The sequence below is a fragment of the Hyperolius riggenbachi genome, chromosome 11 (genome assembly GCF_040937935.1).
Source record: "Hyperolius riggenbachi isolate aHypRig1 chromosome 11, aHypRig1.pri, whole genome shotgun sequence".
Taxonomy (NCBI): Eukaryota; Metazoa; Chordata; class Amphibia; order Anura; family Hyperoliidae; genus Hyperolius; species Hyperolius riggenbachi.
In genome coordinates this window covers 141,147,652-141,167,989 of record NC_090656.1, presented here as the reverse complement: position 1 = coordinate 141,167,989, position 20,338 = coordinate 141,147,652, and the positions used below count along the sequence as shown (strand labels likewise).

The following is a 20,338-nucleotide window of genomic DNA, read 5'->3' as shown; positions in this document are numbered from 1 at the left end:
CAGCCTTCCAGACACAGGCTGACAAGTCTGACAGGGGAAAGATACATTGATTTATTACAGAGACTGTGATAGCAGAAAGTGCTGCAGTAAGCTAGAACACATTAGAATAGCTTTTGGAACTTGTAGGATAAAAACAGGATGCAATTTTTGTTACGGAGTCTCTTTAAGCTCTTGTGTCCCAGCAACATCAGCAATTTCCCAGAGAGCAAGACAGGAGAAATACCGACTAACAGCTTGTACAATTACCTAGCCGACTTGGGGGTTGATGCACTTTGGCCCAATAGGCTGTCTGTCAAGTGACAGACAGCCTATTGGGCCAATCAAAGTGCTCGGATCTCGTTCTACAAAGTCACTGGACCTGACAGGATCCAGGGTGGGACAATTGGAGCGGCCGTTAGTTTTGGGGGGAGCGTGAGTAAGTTAGTAGTGCATGCTACAGCAGTAGCAGTAGCAGTGGCTGGATGGTGTACTGGTTAAGGGCTCTGCGAATCTTGGCTCTGCCTGTTCAGTAAGCCAGTAATTCAGTAAGGAGTTCATTGGGCAAGACTCCCTAACACTGCTACTGCCTACTGAGTGCGCTCTAGTGGCTGCCTCGCAAGCGCTTTGAGTCCGACAGGAGAAAGGTGCTATACAAATACTGCCATTAGGGTTGCCGCGATTTACCGGTATTACGGTATACCACGGTTTTACTAAGCACGGTAATCACGGTAATCAATTTTGGGAAATACCGTTTTTTGCTGTATTTCCGCATCTCGCCACTGCTCCGGCATTGTCCTGCTCTGTGTCTCCCTTTGTAACGAAGGCAAGCTCCCAAAGCTAGTTTCTGATTGCGGGAGGCTTGCCGACATGAGTGCAGGAGCTGGGTGGTGATGCGCGTCCTGTGATGACGCGGACACGGCTGGAGCGCACACAGAGATCTATTTCCCCGGCAATGTATCTGCTTGTGGTTTCTTTTTATTGTGGGCTGTACCACAAAGGCAGAGGGGGAGTCACCAGGTCATTCCTGCTAAATAAATACGGCAAATGAGAAAAGGCTACAGCCCGTTCTCCCTCCTGCTAGATGCACGCAGCCCCCTGCCCCCCCCCCCCCCCCCCCTGCAAAGCTGACATAAACACTGATACAGATCAGTGTTCAAAGGAATGTCCAGCTCTCCTCCCCTATGAAAATGAGTATGCCGCCCGCCCGGGAGAAGGAGTGAGAGAAGCACTGCACTTGAGGAGCTGAAGCTTATGACACCAGATAAGCAGTGTTGCTGTGTGAGAGGTGCTGTGTTTGTATGAATGCAGCTAGTGTGTATATGTATGGCATGTGTGTGTGATGTCTGCCTGATGGATGGATGTCTGCCTGCCGGATGGATGTCTGCCTGCCGGATTGGTGTGTGTGTGTGTTGTGTGTGATGTCTGCCTGATGTACGTGTGTTTGTGTGAGGTCACGTGTCCTCATGCCCACCGCTCCCCCCTGTTCTACTCTGTCCCCCTACTTTTTAAAGAAATCGTCCGCAGTGGCTTAGCACAGGACTTCACCTAATTCATGTCCGCTCCACCCATTTGCATTTTATTTTTCAGCTCTGGTATCCTTTAAAGGAAACCAGAGACGCAGCATAGTGAAAGTTTTATATATACCTGCGGCTTCCTCCAGCCCCATCATGCGCACAGATCCCTCCCACGCTACCATCCTCAGCCTTTTCTATCGCTGTTACTGAGTCCAGTAACTTCGGCCAGTCGCGGCCAGTTTTACGCATGCGCAGTGCGCTCCCTCCATCTCTTGCAGAAAATAGTACTACGCCTGCGTAGTATTATTCTCCTCTGTAGAGAATGCACTGCGCATGCTCAGACTGGCCGCGACTGGCTCAAGTTACCGTACTCAATACCAGCAATAGAAAAGGCTGAGGATGGCGGCGTGGGAGGGATCTGTGCGCATGATGGGGCTGGAGGAAGCCGCAGGTATATATAAAACTTTCACTATGCTTCATCTCTGGTAAACTTTAAGATGTATAGTAAAGTGTACCACCAGCATTTTTTGAAGTGGACCTGAACTCAAAACGTCCTCTTCTCTGCTCAAAGATATGCAACAGCAATTTCTTTCTTTGTTACAGCTAATACAAATCCTAAAATAAATCTGTACAGTTTCTACTTCCTGATTCATGGAAGCAGACATATTAACCTACTGTGCTTTCAAATGGCCTTATTATCTGCCCTCTCTGCCATAGGCAGTCATGTGACACGGGAGAATGAGATTTACTTTTGGTTGTTTTTTTTTTGACATTTAGAAGAGTAAATATTTCAAGCATGACAGGAGGACCCTAACCATTAATGGTTTAATAAAGAAGAGTTTGTTCAACGTTGACCTTTTCTCATTTTTATAAGGGTAATTGTAATGAGAATAATTGCGCAATACCGTATACCGTAATACCGTGGTATTTTTTTTGACGGTTATCATACCGTGAATTTTCATACCGTTGCAACCCATTATTATTATTACTTTGAGAATTTTACTTGCGCTGTCACACCAAGCTGTGCTGCTTGCGCAGTGTAGCTTAGTGAATCAACCTCTACTGATTTGTATGTGAGCCAGCTATAGCCATCAAAAGAGCCACATCTGGCTCCCGAGCCATAGGTTACCTTCCCCTGTCAGAGCCTAAAAATCAATTAAAAAGAAGCAAAAACTGGCCATGCACTTTCATTCACCATGGAGATCAAACCATAACATACACAGTGGTCAAACTTTGATTAGATTCCCATGCAAATGAAAATTTGAATTTGCCACTCTGTATGGTTTTAAACTGCTCAGTGTAGTAAAACTGTTTTACCACTAATCTGCACAATATTTCCATCCTGCCCATTTTCAGTCAGTCAATCAGATCTTCAAAATAAAATTGGAAGTTCTCAACAAAAGGTACTCATAAACATAGCAATGATCAGAATATGACCAGCGATGGATCAATTCTCAATCGATTTCAGCTGGAAATCTATTGAGAATCAATCGAGATGCAGAATTGCACTGTTCGATGCAGCGTACTATGGCCCATTGAACGGCTACTGCTCCTGCCCCATTCCATGGAAATTATGTCCTGTCTAATCGATACTTCTGATTGTTTTAGGCCAAAATCCATAGAAACTCCAGTCAATTGTGTGGATATGTAGATACAATACATTTGTGGGAATTGAACAGGAAAACCAAAGTGCGTATGGCCTGCTTTATTTTGAATGTGCCAAATAAGTACATTTTTAGGAAAACTGTCAAAAGGTTTGTGTGAAATTGGTCATTTCTGCATTTGAGATGCAATTCTAAAAGTACTTTGACAACATCTTAAATACAGGATTCACATTTTGATTGTGGTCTTATACGGGGCTGTGGAGTTGGTACAAAAATTAACCGACTCCTCAGTTTATGAAACCACCGACTCCAGGTACCCAAAATTGCTCAGAATCCTCGACTCCACAGCCCTGGTCTAATAGAGAAGAGTTAACAAGCATTTAAAGGGGAACTGAAGTAAGAGGTATACGGAGGCTGCCATATTTATTTCCTTTTAATCAATACCAGTTGCCTGGCAGCCCTGCTGGTCTATTTCCCTGCAGTAGTATCTGAATAACACCAGAAACAAGCATGCAGCTAGTCTTGTCAGATCTGACTTTAAAGTCTGAAACACCTGAGCTGCTGCATGCTCGTTCAGGGGTTATGGCTAATAGTATTATAGGCAGAGGATCAGAAGGGCTGCCAGGCAACTGGTATTGCTTAACCAGTTCCTGTCCCAACTACAGTATAATCACGTCATTGCAAGTGGCTTGTGAAAGCCACATGATGTGATTATACGTTTTCCCCTTTATATGAGCACAGGGTGTTGGGGCAGAGCACGGGGAACAACACAGGATCAACAAGGTGGGGGGGGGGGGTAAAGGGGCACACACACCTGGCTATGGAGGGGGGGGGTGAATAGACACAACCAGACAGCTTGGGGGGGGGGGGAATAGATAAATATCCACATCTGGCTAGCTGGGGGGGGGGGGGGGGGGTTACTAAGGCCTGGCTGGGGGGGGGGGGGGGGGTCAGGGGGGAAAAACTAAAAAAAAAATCAGACAAAATGAAAAAAATTCATTTTATTTCTAAATAATTTATTGTCATCATACATTGTACTAGGATTGAATTTTAAATGGTGAAATAACCACATCGAATGGAAAAATAAAATGTGTGGGTTTAACTTACAGCAGCAACTTTTATTTTCAAACTATAATGGCTGAAAACTGGGAAATAATGACTTTTTTTCATTTTTTACCTCTTGTTCCCTTTAAAATGCATAGAAAATAATTTAATTCTTAGCAAAAAGTACCACCCAAAGAAAGCCTAATTGATGGCGGAAAAAACAAGGTATAGACCATTTATGTATGATAAGTAGTGATAAAGATATTGGCAAATGAATGGGAGGAGTGTGAGATGTAGAAAATTGCTCTGTTTTTTTAGGGGGAAAACCCCAGGGACGCGAAGTGGTTAAAAGAAAATAAACATGGCAGCCTCCATATACCTCTCTCTTAAGTTCCCCTTTAAAGCAGACCTGAACTCAGACCTTCTCTTCTCTAAAAAACAAGCAACAGCATAACACCTGACAGCTGCTCTCCTGCACCAGCTAGGCACTTGTTAGCACTCGGTACCACTGCTAGACAGGTAGCCCACCATAAAATCAGATCTGAGAGTGGCTGCAGCCATGCTCAGTTTCGACATGTTGCGGTCCTCTGCCACTGGGTAACACTACCGTGTGTCAGTGCTTGACATGCATGGTGTTACTCAGGGCTGTGGAGTCGATACAAAAATACGCTGGGTAACAATACCGTGTGTCAGTGCTTGACACGCATGGTGTTACTCAGGGCTGTGGAGTCGATACAAAAATACACTGACTCCAACTCCTCTAATTTGCATATTACAATTTTGTTGATTGAATGTAACATGAAATGCATCTCTTAACTGCCAACGCTTAGGAATTTTAAAATACAACTGAAGTGAGAGGGATATGGAGGCTGCCATATTTATTCCCTTTTAAACAATACCAGTTACCTGGCAAGCCAACTGATCTTCTGCCTCTAATACTTTTAGTCATAGACTAAAACTAGTTCTTGGTAAGAGTACTTGTAGAAGACAGGAACAAAGAACCAGGGCTGTGGAGTCGGTACAAAAATCCACCGACTCCAACTCCTCAGTTTAGGATTCCACCGACTCAGACTCCTCGACTCTGACTCCTCTAATTTGCATATTACAATCTTGTTGATTGAAATTCGTCTCTTAACTGCCAACGTTTAGGAATTTTAAAAGACCACTGAAGTGAAAAGGCTATGGAGACTGCCATATTTATTCCCTTTAGTCATAGACTAAAACTAGTCCTTGGTAAGAGTACTTGTAAAAGGTACAAACTGGAACAAAGAACATCTATCAGGCCCTAGGCAATGTAACTGTGGGTACATGTAAGAGTGATGTGCAGGTACTCGGCAGGGGAATAAGGAGATTCTTCCTCTATTACACATTCTTCATGTACAATCTGAACCAGGTTTATGGGTGATAGACAATACCTCTGTGTTCAACGTGCACAACATTCTCAGTGGATTCCCTGCAGCTCTGTGAGTGCACATGTAGAGTATAGTACTACTGTGTAACAAAGTAAACCTGAGACAGGTGCAATTAAAGTTTTATACATGTCTGGGGCCTCCTCCAGCCCCCTTCAGGCTAATCAGTCCCTTGCTGTCCATCTCCACCACCTGGATCCAGGTACTTGAGCCAGTCAGGCGTAGTGCGCATGCACACACTCCACCGCTAGGAGCGTCCTACACCTGTGCAGCACTATTGCACAGGTTCAGAATGTTCCTGGCTGTGGGAGTGGCACGCGGCCAGACTGCCCTGACTGAATTACCGGGACTCATAGCAGAAGATCCAGGTGGCGGAGGAGGACAGAAACTGTATTAGCCTGAAGGGGGCTGGGGGAAGCCCCATGTATGTATAAAACTTTTCTTTTCATCCGTCTCAGGTAACCTTTAATTCGTAGAGGGCGGAGATGAATCACCTCTTCCACGTTCCAGCCACGCAGCCGCAGTTCTATTCATCTAGTTAGACGAATAATTAGACCGGTGCCGGCGGCGGGGAAAGGAGCATCGGAGGAGGACGGCGCGGGACATTACAGCTGTAGTGGGCCAATAGAAGCTCCAGGTGTCAGTTTTTGTTTTTTGAAAACATGCAAGAAAACCCCTTTAAAGGGAACCTAAACTGAGAGGGATATTGATGTTTCCTTTTAAACAACACCAGTTGCCTTGCAGTCCTGCTAAGCTCTTTGGCTGTAGCAGTGGCTGAATCACAGACCTGAAACAAGCATGCAGCTAATCTAGTCTGACTTCAGTCAGAGGACCTGATCTGCATGCTTGTTGAGGGGCTGTGGCTAAAAGTATTAGAGACACAGGATCAGCAGGAGAGTCAGGCAACCGGTATTATTCAAAAAGGAAAAATCCATATCCTTCTCAGTTTAGGGTCCCTTTAAGTACCTACATGTTCTAGCATCACCCCTCCAGATAGGTGATCGCTCCATCCTTCTCAGAGAATGAGCCCTGGCAAGCAGCCTGTCTCCCCTCGTCCGGTTCTTGCGACCATACTGCAGCCAGACAAAACAAATACAGAGAGCCCAATTTAGTGTAGTATGCAAAACAAGGAGTTGGAAATGAAAAGTATATCATGTATATACTCACAAACGTGGGTTATCTCCTAGGTAACCACTGTATAGGCAGGTGAGATTAGACCTGTCCTCACTCAGGATTAAAGGTGGCCATACACTGGCCCGATTTGCGCCCGTTTCGACAGCAGATTCGATCACTGGGATCGAATCTGCTGCCAATCGTTCACGCTACACGCCGAATTTCGATCCATTCCGTCCGATCCCGTCGATCGCGCCGTGCGGAAAATAACCGTCGATCGCCTGCGGGTAAAGAGCGCATCGCTAGCGGCGTTCGAGTGCCCGACGCAATAGAGCCGCATACATTACCTGCTCCGCCGGCGCGACTCCCGGGTCTCCGCTCTTCTCCGTTTCCGCTCTGGTCTGCGGCATGCTTCCCTTCTTCCTGTCCCGGCAGGAAGTTTAAACAGTAGAGGGCGCTCTACTGTTTAAACTTCCCCCAGACAGGAAGAAGGGAAGCATGCCAGAGACCAGAGCGGAGACGGAGAAGAAGAGCGGTGACCAGGGGCAGTCGCACCAGCGGAGCAGGTAATGTATGCGGGCGGGGGGAGCGGCGGCAGCACCACCACAACAGATTGTGATCGGTTTTAGGCTGAAATCGGTTCACTATCTGTTTGCAGTAAAGGTAGCCATACGATCCCTCTCTGATCAGATTCGATCAGATAGGGATCTGTCTGTTGGTCGAATCTGATGGCAAATCGACCAGTGTATGGCTACCTTAAAAGTCGCTCTCTGTAGATAAGGAAAAATGGGGATCAACCCCTCCACCAGGGGTGGATATTGATAATGTAAGAGTGAACAGAGGCGCCAGCAGGATAAAAGGTTCTAAAAGGCTTAAAATCCCTCAGGAGGTAGTGGAGGACTCGCCTCCTTGAAGCAGACAAGATACCGTCAGTTTTACGACAACAGGTTTATTAACATACTCCAAAACAAGCAGTGCAACGCGTTTCACGGGTATGTTCCCGCTTCCTCAGGCAATAAACAGATAGAAATACACAGTAAAGTCTCAAGGTCACGAATAGCGCCTCTGTGACACACATGTTGTCATAAAACTGACGGTATCTTGTCTGCTTCAAGGAGGCGAGTCCACCACCACCTCCTGAGGGATTTTAAAGAGACTCCGTAACAAAAATTGCATCCTGTTTTTTATCATCCTACAACTTCCAAAAGCTATTCTAATGTGTTCTGGCTTACTGCAGCACGTTCTACTATAACCATCTCTGTAATAAATCAACTTATCTCTCTCTTGTCAGCCTGTGTCTGGAAGGCTGCCAAGTTCTTCAGTGTTGTGGTTCTGTGATGCATCTCCCCCCTCCTGGCCCCTCGATGCACACTGCCTGTGTGTTATTTAGATTAGTACAGCTTCTCTCTGCTCTATTATCTTTTACAAGCTGGATAAATCCTCCTCTGAGCTGGCTGGGCTTTCACATACTGAGGAATTACATACAGGCACAGCTGTCTGCACTCTGCAGGAAGAAACAGCCTGACACTTCAGTGGAAGATAGCTGCAGGGGGAAAGAAACACACAAATGATCTCTTGAGATTAAAAAGGAAGGCTGTACACAGGCTGCTTGTGTATGAATGTATTCTCTATGTGTGGACATACTGTACATCAACCTACTTCCTGTTTTGGTGGCCATTTTGTTTGTTTATAAACAAACTTTTTAAAACTGTTTTTAACCACTTTTAATGCGGCGAGGAGCGTCGAAATTGTGACAGAGGGTAATAGGAGATGTCCCCTAACGCACTGGTATGTTTACTTTTGTGCGATTTTAACAATACAGATTCTCTTTAAGCCTTTTAGAACCTTTAATACTGCAGTCAGAGCCTCTGTTCACCACTCTGCACTCAGTCCCACGCTGCTGAATATCCGAGTCCTGGCTTAATGACATCATCAGGTCAGGACCTAGGCCTGCAAGTTGGTCGCAGGAACCAGGCGAGGTAAGACAGGTTACTTGCAGCTGCTTTTTTTTTTTTTTAGCGATCTAGCCACGGAGGGGGCTGTCTGAGTGGGGAGGTAACATCTATCTATCCATCCTGGGGGCTGAGACATGGAAAAGGGGGGGGGGGGTTACATTTCACTGGGAAACTTCTGGGTAACTGGGGGAGGGGGATCATCTGGTTACCCTGGGAGGATGACCTAATACTGGGGGCACATCTGGCTGGGGTGTTAATCCCGGGGGCACATCTGGCTATAAAAGGGAACAATTATCCGGAGGATACATCTGACTATAATGAAGGGCACATCTGTCTATCTATACACTCACACTAATTTAATCCAATGCCACTTGCCTATGGAGTTCCACAGGGTTCTGTGCTATCTCCATTACTCTTTGCAGTCTACATGCTCCCAGTAGGCAAAATAGTCCAGAACTATGGCCTAGTATACCACTGTTATGCAGACGACACACCACTGTATCTGTCCTTCAAGCCTGGCACTCAAGACCCATCAGTATCCATCAATGCCTGTCTGGAGGAATTACAAAATTGGATGAACACCAGCTGGTTGAGGCTGAGCTCTGACAAAACAGAGTTGTTGGTGGTAGGCGGGCCACACATGATGGATAAAGTCCTAAACTCTCCCCACCTCAAACTAGCAATTGGAGGAGATACCGTACAGTATAAAGACTGTGCAAGACCTTGGGGTGATCCTGGATGGAAAGCTAACACTCAGACAGCACCTATCAGCTGTCGTCAAGTCTTCCATGTTCCATCTGAGAAATATAGTGACAATCAAGCACCTTACCCCAGCTGAAGACCTACCTGCCCTGGTTCATGCATTTGTATCCTCCCGCCTGGACTACTGCAATGCCCTGTTCATCGGATTCCCAATATAAGGTTCTGCGCCCCTTAAAATTAGTACAGAATGCAGCAGCAGACTTTTAACCAATGCCCCCCCACCCGCTCACACATCTCTCCAGTACTGCAAACTCTTCACTGGTTGCCAGTAAAATGGAGAATCTATTTTAAGATCTGCCTGATGACATTCAAGGCTCTAAACCACATGGGATCTAAATACATAGCGGATCTATTGGAACTTTATGCCCCCCCACGCACCCTAAGATGAATCTGGTAATTCCTAGGATACACTTAACATTTGGTGCTCGGGCCTTTTCCTACTTACTCTATGGAACTCCCTTCCACAGTCAGTGCGAAAGGCTCCTTCTCTGAACAGCTTAAAGAAAAGGCTAAAAACCCACCTCTTTTCCCGAGTCTTTGAGACTGCATAACGCAGGTCACAGTGCTTTGAGTCCCCAAGGAGAAAAGTATATTTTAATAATATTACTGTTATTATTATACTGGGAGGTGGCAAATGCAGTGGACACATCTGGCTATACTGGAGGGGGGGCTGATATTGGGGACACATCTGGCTATCTATAGTGGTGGAACATAAAACTGGTGGCATGGTTTATCTACTGTAGCACTTATTTTTAACTGGTAGGCCTGGTGCACACCAAAAACCGCTAGCAGATCCGCAAAATGCTAGCAGATTTTGAAACACTTTTTCTTCTTTTTCTGTAGCGTTTCAGCTAGCATTTTGCGGTTCTGTGAAGCGGTTTTGGTGTAGTAGATTTCATGTATTGTTACAGTAAAGCTGTTACTGAACAGCTACTGTAACAAAAAACGCCTGGCAAACCGCTCTGAAGTGCCGTTTTTCAGAGCGGTTTGCGTTTTTCCTATACTTAACATTGAGGCAGAAACGCATCCGCAATCCAAAATCTGCAGCAGCCCGGGAGTATGAGTTTCTGCAAAAGGCCTCCCGCTCTGGTGTGCACCAGCCCATTGAAATACATTACCCAAGTGTATCCGCACCCGCAAGCGGATCGCAAACTGCAGCAGAACCGCTCTGGTGTGCACTAGGCCGTATTGTTAAAAACTGAGAAATAATGCATTTTTACCCTCTTTTCCCCATTAAAATAGAATATTTTTTTCATGGGACAAAAATACCCGCCATTGAAAGTGTAGTTTGTCTTTAAAGGGAACCAGAGAGGAACCAAAAAAAAAAAAAAAAAAAAAAAAAAAAAAGCTTTTATACATACCTGGATCGCTCCCACGCCGCCATCCTCCGCTTCCTGGATCGGCGGTACCGGGTCCCGTCACTTCCGGCGGACGCGGCCAATTGTCCGCATCACAGGGGCTCCCTCCAGGTATATACGCGTGAGGCTGCGCAGTAGGCAGCCTCACGCGTACATACATGGAGGGAGACCCGTGTGATGCGGACAATTGGCTGGGTCTGCCTGTCGATTGGCGGCCATGACGGGACCCGGTACCGGCGGATCCAGGCAGCAGAGGACGGTGGCGTGGGAGCGATCCGTGCGTATGGGGCTGGAGGAAGCCCCAGGTATGTATAAAAGCTTTTTTGGGGGGCCTCTGGTTCCCTTTAAAAAAAATATATAGATAATTTAGGTGTAGTGAGAAAGGATAAAGTTATGGCTGATTAACCTCTTGAGGACCAGAGGTTTACACTCCCCCCCCCCCCCTACTGACCAGGCCCTTTTTTACAATTTAGCTCTTCGCAGCTTTAACAGTTTATTGCTCAGCTATATAACCTAAATGAATTTTAGATCCTTCTTTTGGTGGTCTCTGATTGCTGCTGCGATTTTTTTTTACCCCATTTTCTTTTACCCCCCCTCCCCTAAATTAGCCTCAGACTGTGATGTATACACTTCACATACACAGGCATCAGCCTATGATAGGGATTAGATTGTGAGCCGTTGGGGACGGACAGTTAAGTGACAGGGATGTCCTCTGTACAGCGTTGCTCTAGATCGCAGCGCTGTAGACATTTTATCTTTCTTTTTGTTTACATTAGCCTACCAGCTCTCATCGCGGCTGGCAGGCTGTTCACGATGGCCCCGTGTCCCCTGCAGGGAACGCACACTCGAGCAAGCGCCTGTTCCCTGCAAATCTCGCCTACTGGCATTAGCTGGTCTTAAGCCCAATCTACACAATACGATTCTTTGTGCGATTCAATTACCATTCTATTTACGATCCGATTAAATCCGACATGTACGATCGGGATTCGATTTGATTTGCCATTGTTTTGCAATAGCAAATCGAATCCCAATCGGACATGTCGGATTTAATCGGATCGTAAATAGAATCGCAAACGAATCGCACAAAGAATCGTATTGTGTAGAATTGGGTTTAAGGGGAGCCATGCTCCCGCCGCCGATCAGCGTTAGGCGGTGGGGAGCAGGTTAAAGCGGATCCGAGATGAAAAACTAACTATAACAAGTAACTTGTCTATATATCTTATCTAAAGTTTAGATAGTTTACACAGCAAATCTAGCTGCAAACAGCTTTAATAGAATATGATTGATTATTCCTGTGATACAATGACAGCAGCCATGTTGTTTGTAAACATTACACAGAAGCAGGCTTGTTTGCATCTTGAGCAAAAAAAACCTAATCCCCCCCCCCCTCCTCTCCTCTGCCTCTGAAATCTCTGGCTAATAATACCTCCCCCTCCTCCTGCCCAGACTTAGCTCCCATGAGCCCTTACTACTGTCTGAAAGTGCCTTGTCTCTCTGAAAACCTGTGGGCGTGGCTTCTTTAGTTTATAGGGAATTAGAGTATTAAAACAAAAACAAAAAAGTATTTGGCTTGAGGAATGCCCTATAAACAATAGGAAAGGAACACACTTATGCAATGAGTAAAAGTTCATCTCGGATCCACTTTTTAAATATGGACATAGCTAAAATGTCAAAACTGCTCTGGTCGTGAAGGGGGGGGGGGGGGGCTAATCTCATATCCCACCTCCTTAAAGCGGGATTGTCACCATAAAAATCAAATTTCAACAGCAACTGATCTGAGTGTATTAAAGGGAAGGTCCAGGCAAAAAAAAAAAAAAATGAGTTTCACTTACCTGGGGCTTCTACCAGCCCCATGCAGCCACCCTGTGCCCTCGTAGTCACTCACTGCTGCTCCAGTCTCCCGCTGGCAGCTTGCCAACCTCGGCGGGCCGCATTGCGTACATTTTTACGCATTCCCGCTAGTGCAGGAACATTAACACATACATTTTACGCATTTAGTGGTGCCATGCAAAAATTTGTACGTGTTGCACCACTAATGCGTAAAAATGTATGGGTTAATGTTCCTGCACTAGCGGGAATGCGTAAAAATGTACGCAATGCGGCCCGCCGACCTCCGAGATCGGCAAGCTGCCAGCGGGGGACTGGAGCAGCAGTGAGTGACTACGAGGGCACAGGATGGCTGCATGGGGCTGGTAGAAGCCCCAGTTAAGTGGAACTCATTTTTTTATTTTGCTTGGACCTTCCCTTTAAGTAAAAAAGGTGCCAATCCTTGCAAAAGTTTTTCTGCTCTTATGATTTGGAGTTATCACATACTTAAAGAGGAACTCCAGCCTAAACAAACATAATGTCATTAAGTTACATTAGTTATGTTAATTGAAATAGATCGGTAATATAATCTCTTACCTACACGGTTTTAAAAAGAACAGGCAAATGTTTGATTTCATGATGGCAGCCATCTTTTTGGTTGAAAGAAGGTGACAGGGAGCATGAGACACAGTTCCAACTGTCCTGAGCACCTCTCCCAGTTGCTAGGCAACGTGAACAACAACATAGGAAATCCCATCATGCTCTGCACAGCATCAGGGGAAAAAAGCCTGGGTGATGGGTGGAGCTTAGCTTAAAAAAAAAAGTTCTGATGCTGTGAAACTGTTAAAGAAACACCAAGCCTTTTCAGTTCAGCTGAGTAGATTTTTAGTCCGGAGGTTCACTTTAAAGGGAACCTAAACTGAGAGGGAAATGGATGTTTTATTTTAAACAATACCAGTTGCCTGGCCTTGCTGCTGAGCTCTTAGGCTGCAGTAGTGGCTCAATAACACACCTGAAACAAGCATGCAGCTAATCCAGTCTGACTTCAGTCAGAGCATCTTATCTGCATGCTTGTTGAGGGGCTGTGGCTGAAAGTCTTAGAGACACAGGATCAGCAGGAGAGTCAGGCAACTGGTATTATTCTAAAAGGAAAAATCCAAATCCTTCTCAGTTTAGGTTCCCTTTAAGGAGCACTGGGACTTTAGTAGTCAGTGCCAAACAGTTGCATGCTGGGTTTTTTTTATCTATAATATATTCCTCCTCTTTCCTTTATTTCCCTGCCAGCTGCTTATCTGAAACCTGATCCCCTGCTCACTTGTGTTTACAAGCAAGGCTGAAGTGACTCAGCGATTGGGGGAGAAAATAAAAAAAAAAAGTTAAAGCGGACCCAAACCAAACATTTTTTTTAATTCAAAATATTTAGTTGCACCACTCTGACACATACAAAGATAAATAAACACTCCTTCAAGCCTATGAGCATTTCAGTGTCTGCTTTTCACCCTTCTCTTTTCATAACTAGGGTTATACAGGTGGCAGCCATTACTTCAGAGCTTAGTAGGCGGTTTTAGATCATCGGTGTGTTTTTCATCACCTACCCTCCCTCACAGGGGCGTCATCTATGTGAAATCTCACACAAGCTGAGATCACCTCCCCTGTGACATCATCAGCAGCAGCCTGTGTTTTGTTTTTAGTTTTTTATCTTCTCCACCAGTTTGCCGGACAAATCCCGGCAATATGAAAGGAAGGGAGGGGTTCCTCCAATAAATTTATTATTTATTGTATTTATAAAGCGCTAACATATTACGCAGCGCTGATATACAATAAATGTAAAATGTTTTAGATTTGTCATCATGCAGCTGAAAAAAGGCTGCTATTTATCATCATTATAAATTTAGAAAATAGATTTTATTTCTGAAATCTTGTATTTTTAATTTGGGTCCACGTTTTAAGGGAAGAATGACATCAGGATTTAGCCTCAGTTGTGGGCAAAAGACATGGCCTCCACCAGGAACAGAATTCTCTTCATTTACTATATAAAACTAGCCGACCTGCGGCGTAGCATACCCCCACCCTCACCTGGGCCCCCCATGTGCGCTCCCCCTCCAGCTTAAGCTCAGCAGAACCCCACCCCCACCCTCACCTGGGCCCCCCATGTGCGCTCCCCCTGCAGCTTAAGCTCAGCAGGACCCCCCACCCACCTGGGTCCCCCAAGTGCGCTCCCCCTCCAGCTTAAGCTCAGCAGAACCCGACCCCCCCTCACCTGGGTCCCCATGTGCGCTCCCCCTGCAGCTTAAGCTCACCAGGAGCCCACCCCTCACCTGGGTCCCCCATGTGCGCTCCCCCTCCAGCTTAAGCTCAGCAGCATCTGCCGCTATTAGTAAGAGGCAGCGGGTAGGGATGACTCACCTCTTCTGCATTCAAGCGTGCGCTCCACTGTCGTCACTTCCTGCAATGCCTCCCACTGTATTGTAAGTGGACGGAAGAGGTGAGTCATCCCCGCCCACTGCCTCTTACTAATAGCGGGGGGTCCTACCGCCCTCCCCGCCGCTGTGCCCAATACCCCCTCCAGCTCGGCGGCAAGTCCAGGCCACGGTACATTCACAAGATTCCCACCCAAGGCGGCTATCATCGGCCGCCTTGATCAAATTTAGTCGAGCATTTATACTTAACCACTTCCTGATGATGCTAATTGAAATCTACACCCTGTTTGGGACCAGTTATCCCTGCTTGAGTGTAGAATTCATCTCCCCGCCACACACTCCTGCTGATCGCGACACTCCCCCGTCAGAATGCAGGGCTGGCACTTCTCTGCTTATAGCAGAGGAGGAGTTGAGCCAATGACAGGCGGGTGCTCACCAAAACTAGCCGGGTGGAGCCCCCGGCTAAAAGAGCCTGGGGAGAACACTGAGGATTATGATTTTTATATCACAATCAAATCGCATACTTCAGCTTAATGGTGTGCAGACACCTGTTCTTTGGATTGTTGTTCTATTGGCGCTGGAGTTGTTTATAGCATTGTCTGAGCACTCAATCTACATTCAGGCTCAAATCCTATGGTGTGCAGGGTTGCACTTGCCTCTTTTTTGCATGCACATACAGTAGCTGTCTGTTCTTCTAACATCTAAGCATACAGGATTCAGTCTGATGAAGGCACAGTAGCTAAAAGCTTACTCTCTTTTATTTTTTTTTTTTATAAAGTGGACCGGAACTCTTGCTGCACAGGACACAATAAAAACATATAGAAATGCACCCTATATGTATTTAGAGAGTTTAGCCTATCTAATCACCCCTCATCTTTGACTAAGCACACATTGTAATTTGATCACTCAGCTGTCTGCCATGGCAGAGAGCAAAGTGATCCGACTCTTCAGTTTATAAAAACACCAACTCCAGGTACCCGAAAAACTGCTGACTCCTCGACCCCACAGCCCTGCAATATACAGTACTCTAATTGCATCACATTTGCTGTGCAATTATACTGCCCGACGCAAAGCACCACAAAATGTCAGTGTGACTGTATCCTAAAGCCTATCAAGTTTGGTGGGGGGGGGGGGGGTTTGCTACGCTCTCTCACAATAATCAAAATCAGGGTTGTGGAGTCGGAGCAATTTTGGGTACCCAGAGTCGGTGATTTCATAAACTGAGGAGTCAGAGTCAGGTGATAGTAAACAAAATCCACAGCCCTGGTAAGTATTAGACTAAGGAGTCAGAGTCAAAGCCATTTTGGGTACCCGGAGTCGGTGGTTTCATAAACTGAGGAGACGGAAGATTTTTGTACCGACTCCACAGCACTGATCAAAATTACAGCAATGATGACACACTGAGGTTTCCTTATGGGCCTCCATGAACTCAAAGGTAAGTCATCACGCCTCTACAGCAGCCCAGCATTCTGCAGGGATTTCTGACATGGTGCTTGTACCACTGATCCTTTCACCAAATAACTGGAAAGGAGACGTGGAAGCTACAGCCTTGGATCTCCATCCAATTATACTGAGCACAAGTGGGCATGGCTTATGAGGTGTGCAGTGATGTAGGCAGCAATGCAGATGTGTCTGAGATATGGTGCAGGGGTGGCTGGAAAGCACTGCTCACTGGCTTTAGATTCCAAGACTGTCCAGCAAGACAGTGGGGGTCACAAAACCACTGAGGACCGTGTGAAACAAAAAAAGATTTCAAAAAGTAAAAACAAACCATCAATTTCAATACTCCTCTGCTGATTATGTCCCCGTTGTTAGCTGGTTGTCCTCCGCCTTTCCATCTTCATAGGACTAACTAGGTAACAAAAGAGGTCACTTGGCTCTCTTCCAGGGCTGTAGAGTTGGAGCAATTTTGGGTATCCGGAGGCGGAGTTGGAGGTTTCATAAACTGAGGAGTCGGATGATTTTTGTACAAAATCCGAAGCCCTGTAAGTATTAGACTAAGGAGTCAAAGCCATTTGGGGTATCTGAAGTCAGTGATTTCTAAAAACTGAGGAGTCACAGTTGGATGATTTCTGTACCAACTCCACAGCCCTGGATCTGTGTACTGCTCATGTGTAAACAGTCACCCAAAGTGATCATGAAAAATCAATTTCAACTAACATTTTTCAAGCACCCCGTTAATGGAAAACTCATTAACTAAAAGTACAATTGTCCATCATCACCACTGACACGATTCTTAGTGACCCATTATGAAAAATCACCAACAATAGACCTCTAATTTTCTTCATGCAGCAGAACAACACCCTCTTAGAATCTTTATAGAAACCATAACAATCTACCTTTTATTATACATAAGAAACATTCAAACTTTCAAAAGAGTTTCTGGCACAATGTAGTAATTCAACCAGGTAAGAAGATGAGAATTTCTAGCAGTCTTCACAGGTATTTGTAGCACTTTGCAGTGAACGTGGAATTTGCTTTTAACTTGGCGCGGCCTACAATTCAGAAGCTGGCAAAATTACAAAAGTCCGGTGGCTAAGCAGAAGCACGCTGAAACGTATAGCTCCCCATAGACGTAAATATAAGCTGCGGCTATAACTGTGCGCCCAGCTTCCTCTCCAAATTGCGGCTGCATAACACGGGGTAATCCCCTCCCGGGACCTGCCGGCCTCTACAATGGAGGAAGAGGGGACACAGCGCTTCCGCAGCCACACATGCTTCACAAAACAACATTCTACCCCACTCTTGCAACAATCTATAATCGAGACTTACCGCCCACCCGGTACATATTCGCTGCCATTTTGTTCTCTCCCGCGCACAATAACTCGGGCGCCGAGTGTGTTTCCGGTACCCGTCACGGGAGAAGAAAAGGGGAGACTTCCGGCAAGGAATGAAAAGAAGGGGGAACTTCCGGAAGGTGAGGGAGGGAGTAGGGTTGAAACTATCACTTCCGGCGGGAAACATGAGCGAGACAGATAAGACCGACTGCAACCCTGCAAGTATGAACGGAAATAGACGAAGAAAACCGAGATCTTCAGCGTCCAGGCACATTTATAAATATGTACAACACAAAAGATACAATACAATACACATGGTTGCTGCTTCACACTTATTCTACGCCTTTGGTTTTCAGCATGTTGGACCTCTAGACCTATTTTGGTTGCTTTTAGGGGCACTCTTGACAGTTACTTTTCTTACAGTAAGTTTTGATAGATGGTATTCAACCATGAGTAGGTTTGTTTAGTTAAATAAGGCCTCTTTTCCACAGATTGTTGAACTGTGTGCTCAGCAAGCAGTTACCAGGCAGCAACAAACAGTTACCAGGCTGCAGTTGTGAGAGTTTGAGAGGCATTTTGCTGCCTATCAACAGGCCGTGGAAAAGAGGCCTAAGGGCTCATTCACACGAGAAGAGTTTTTCTGATTTGAGATTGATTAGCGGTTTATAAAATCCCTCCCATTCACTTTTATTAAAATACCAGCGATTTTGCGATTGCGTACGTGAAAATTGTGGCAATTTTTATCGCGATTTTAATGAAAGTGAATGGGATCAATTTTATAAACCGCTAATCAATCGCAAAACGCTCAGAAAAGCGTTTCTAGTGTGAATAGGCCCTGAGGCCTTGTTCACATTGCGTTCAGCTCGCGTGTCCGACCATGGTGGGATTTTTTTCCCGCTTTTTTTTTAAAGCAGTTTCCAGCGGTTTTTCTGCACGTTCGCTCGTTTTTGTAAGTGCTTTTGCAGCGCCCTTCCGTCTTTTGATTTTTTTTAAACGCTTCCGCAGTCGCTTGCCAAAGCGATTTTGTGAGCATTTTGTGTTTTTTCGATACTCAAAAATGGCCCAAGCACCGCTTTTCAAAGCGCATCGCAAACAAACCGCTCTGATATGAACTCTCTTATAGAGAATCATTGCACAAGCGCTTTCAGGGCGATTTTGAAAATCACCTGCACTTAAAATTTTTTCAAAAATCCCTATAACCACTTGAGGACCCACCCTTTACCCCCCCTTAAGGACCAGCGCTGGTTTGAGTGATCTGTGCTGGGTGGGCTCTGCAGCCCCCAGCACAGATCAGGGTGCAGGCAGGGAGATCAGATTGCCCCCCTTTTTTCCCCCCTATGGGGATGATGTGCTGGGGGGGTCTGATCTCTCCTGCCTGCTGTGGGTGGCGGGGGGGGCACCTCAAAGCCCCCCTCCGCGGCGAAATCCTCCCCCTCCCTCTCCTACCTGGCCCCCTCCTGGAGATCCGGCTGCACAGGACGCTATCCGTCCTGTGCAGCCAGTGACAGGCTGTCTCCTGTCACATGGCGGCGATCCCCGGCCGCTGATTGGCCGGGGATCGCCGATCTGCCTTACGGCGCTGCTGCGCAGCAGCGCCGTACAATGTAAACAAAGCGGATTATTTCCGCTTGTGTTTACATCTAGCCTGCGAGCCGCCATCGGCGGCCCGCAGGCTATTCACGGAGCCCCCCGCCGTGATTTGACAGGAAGCAGCCGCTCGTACGAGCGGCTGCTTCCTGATTAATTAGGCTGCAGCTGGCGACGCAGTACTGCGTCGCTGGTCCTGCAGCTGCCACTTTGCCGACGCACGTTATGAGTGTGCGGTCGGCAAGTGGTTAAAGGGAAGGTTCAGGGAAACCTTTAAAAAAATAAAAATCCATATCCACTTACCTGGGGCTTCCTCCAGCCCGTGGCAGGCAGGAGGTGCCCTCGCCGCCGCTCCAGAGGCTTCCGGTCGTCTTCGGTGGCCGCCCCGACCTGGCCAGGCCGGCTGCCAGGTCGGGCTCTTCTGCGCTCCAAGGACGGGCTCTTCTGCGTCCCACGCGGGCGCGCTGACGTCATCGGACGTCCTCCGGGCGACCGGAAGCCTCTGGAGCGGCGGCGAGGGTACCTCCTGCCTGCCACGGGCTGGAGGAAGCCCCAGGTAAGTGGATATGGATTTTTATTTTTTTAAAGGTTTCCCTGAACCTTCCCTTTAATGTGAACAAGGCCTAAGAGAACTGTTTGGAGAGCATTTGTTAGAGGTAGGCAGAGGCGAGAGAGGCTCCAGTCTCAGGGTGCAGTGTAGGAGGGGGTGCACAACTCACTCGGCTAAGAGAAATAATAAAAGGAGATACATGGAAGTGACTGCAAGTCAGATATTTAAAGATTAAGGTGTTGTGTGCCCTGGGGCGCCTCTTACGCTAATAGCAATCAGTATGGGGGGGCAGGGGAGGACTGGGAGATTTTGGCCTGGGGGGAAACACAAACTAGAGGCCCGTTATCATGGCAGCCCCAACCCAAATGATGTCACGCACACCATGTTGTATATGGCAGTAGTCACGTGAAGCGCCAATGCGGAAATACAGCAGGAACACTCGAGGGACAGTGTAACAGGT

The 20,338-nt window shown here is 46.6% G+C and overlaps 1 protein-coding gene across 1 annotated transcript in view; it reads right to left on the bottom strand.

The window, feature by feature from the left end:
• The window catches only part of MTA2 (metastasis associated 1 family member 2), a 65,687-nt gene extending 47,812 nt beyond the window's left edge, over positions 1-17,875 (bottom strand). The window contains exon 1 of the mRNA XM_068260241.1: positions 17,737-17,875. Within this exon, the coding sequence (XP_068116342.1) occupies positions 17,737-17,764 (28 nt within the window). The 5' untranslated portion in view covers positions 17,765-17,875. The remainder of the gene's footprint in view (positions 1-17,736) is intronic.
• Positions 17,876-20,338: the final 2,463 nt, after the last annotated feature.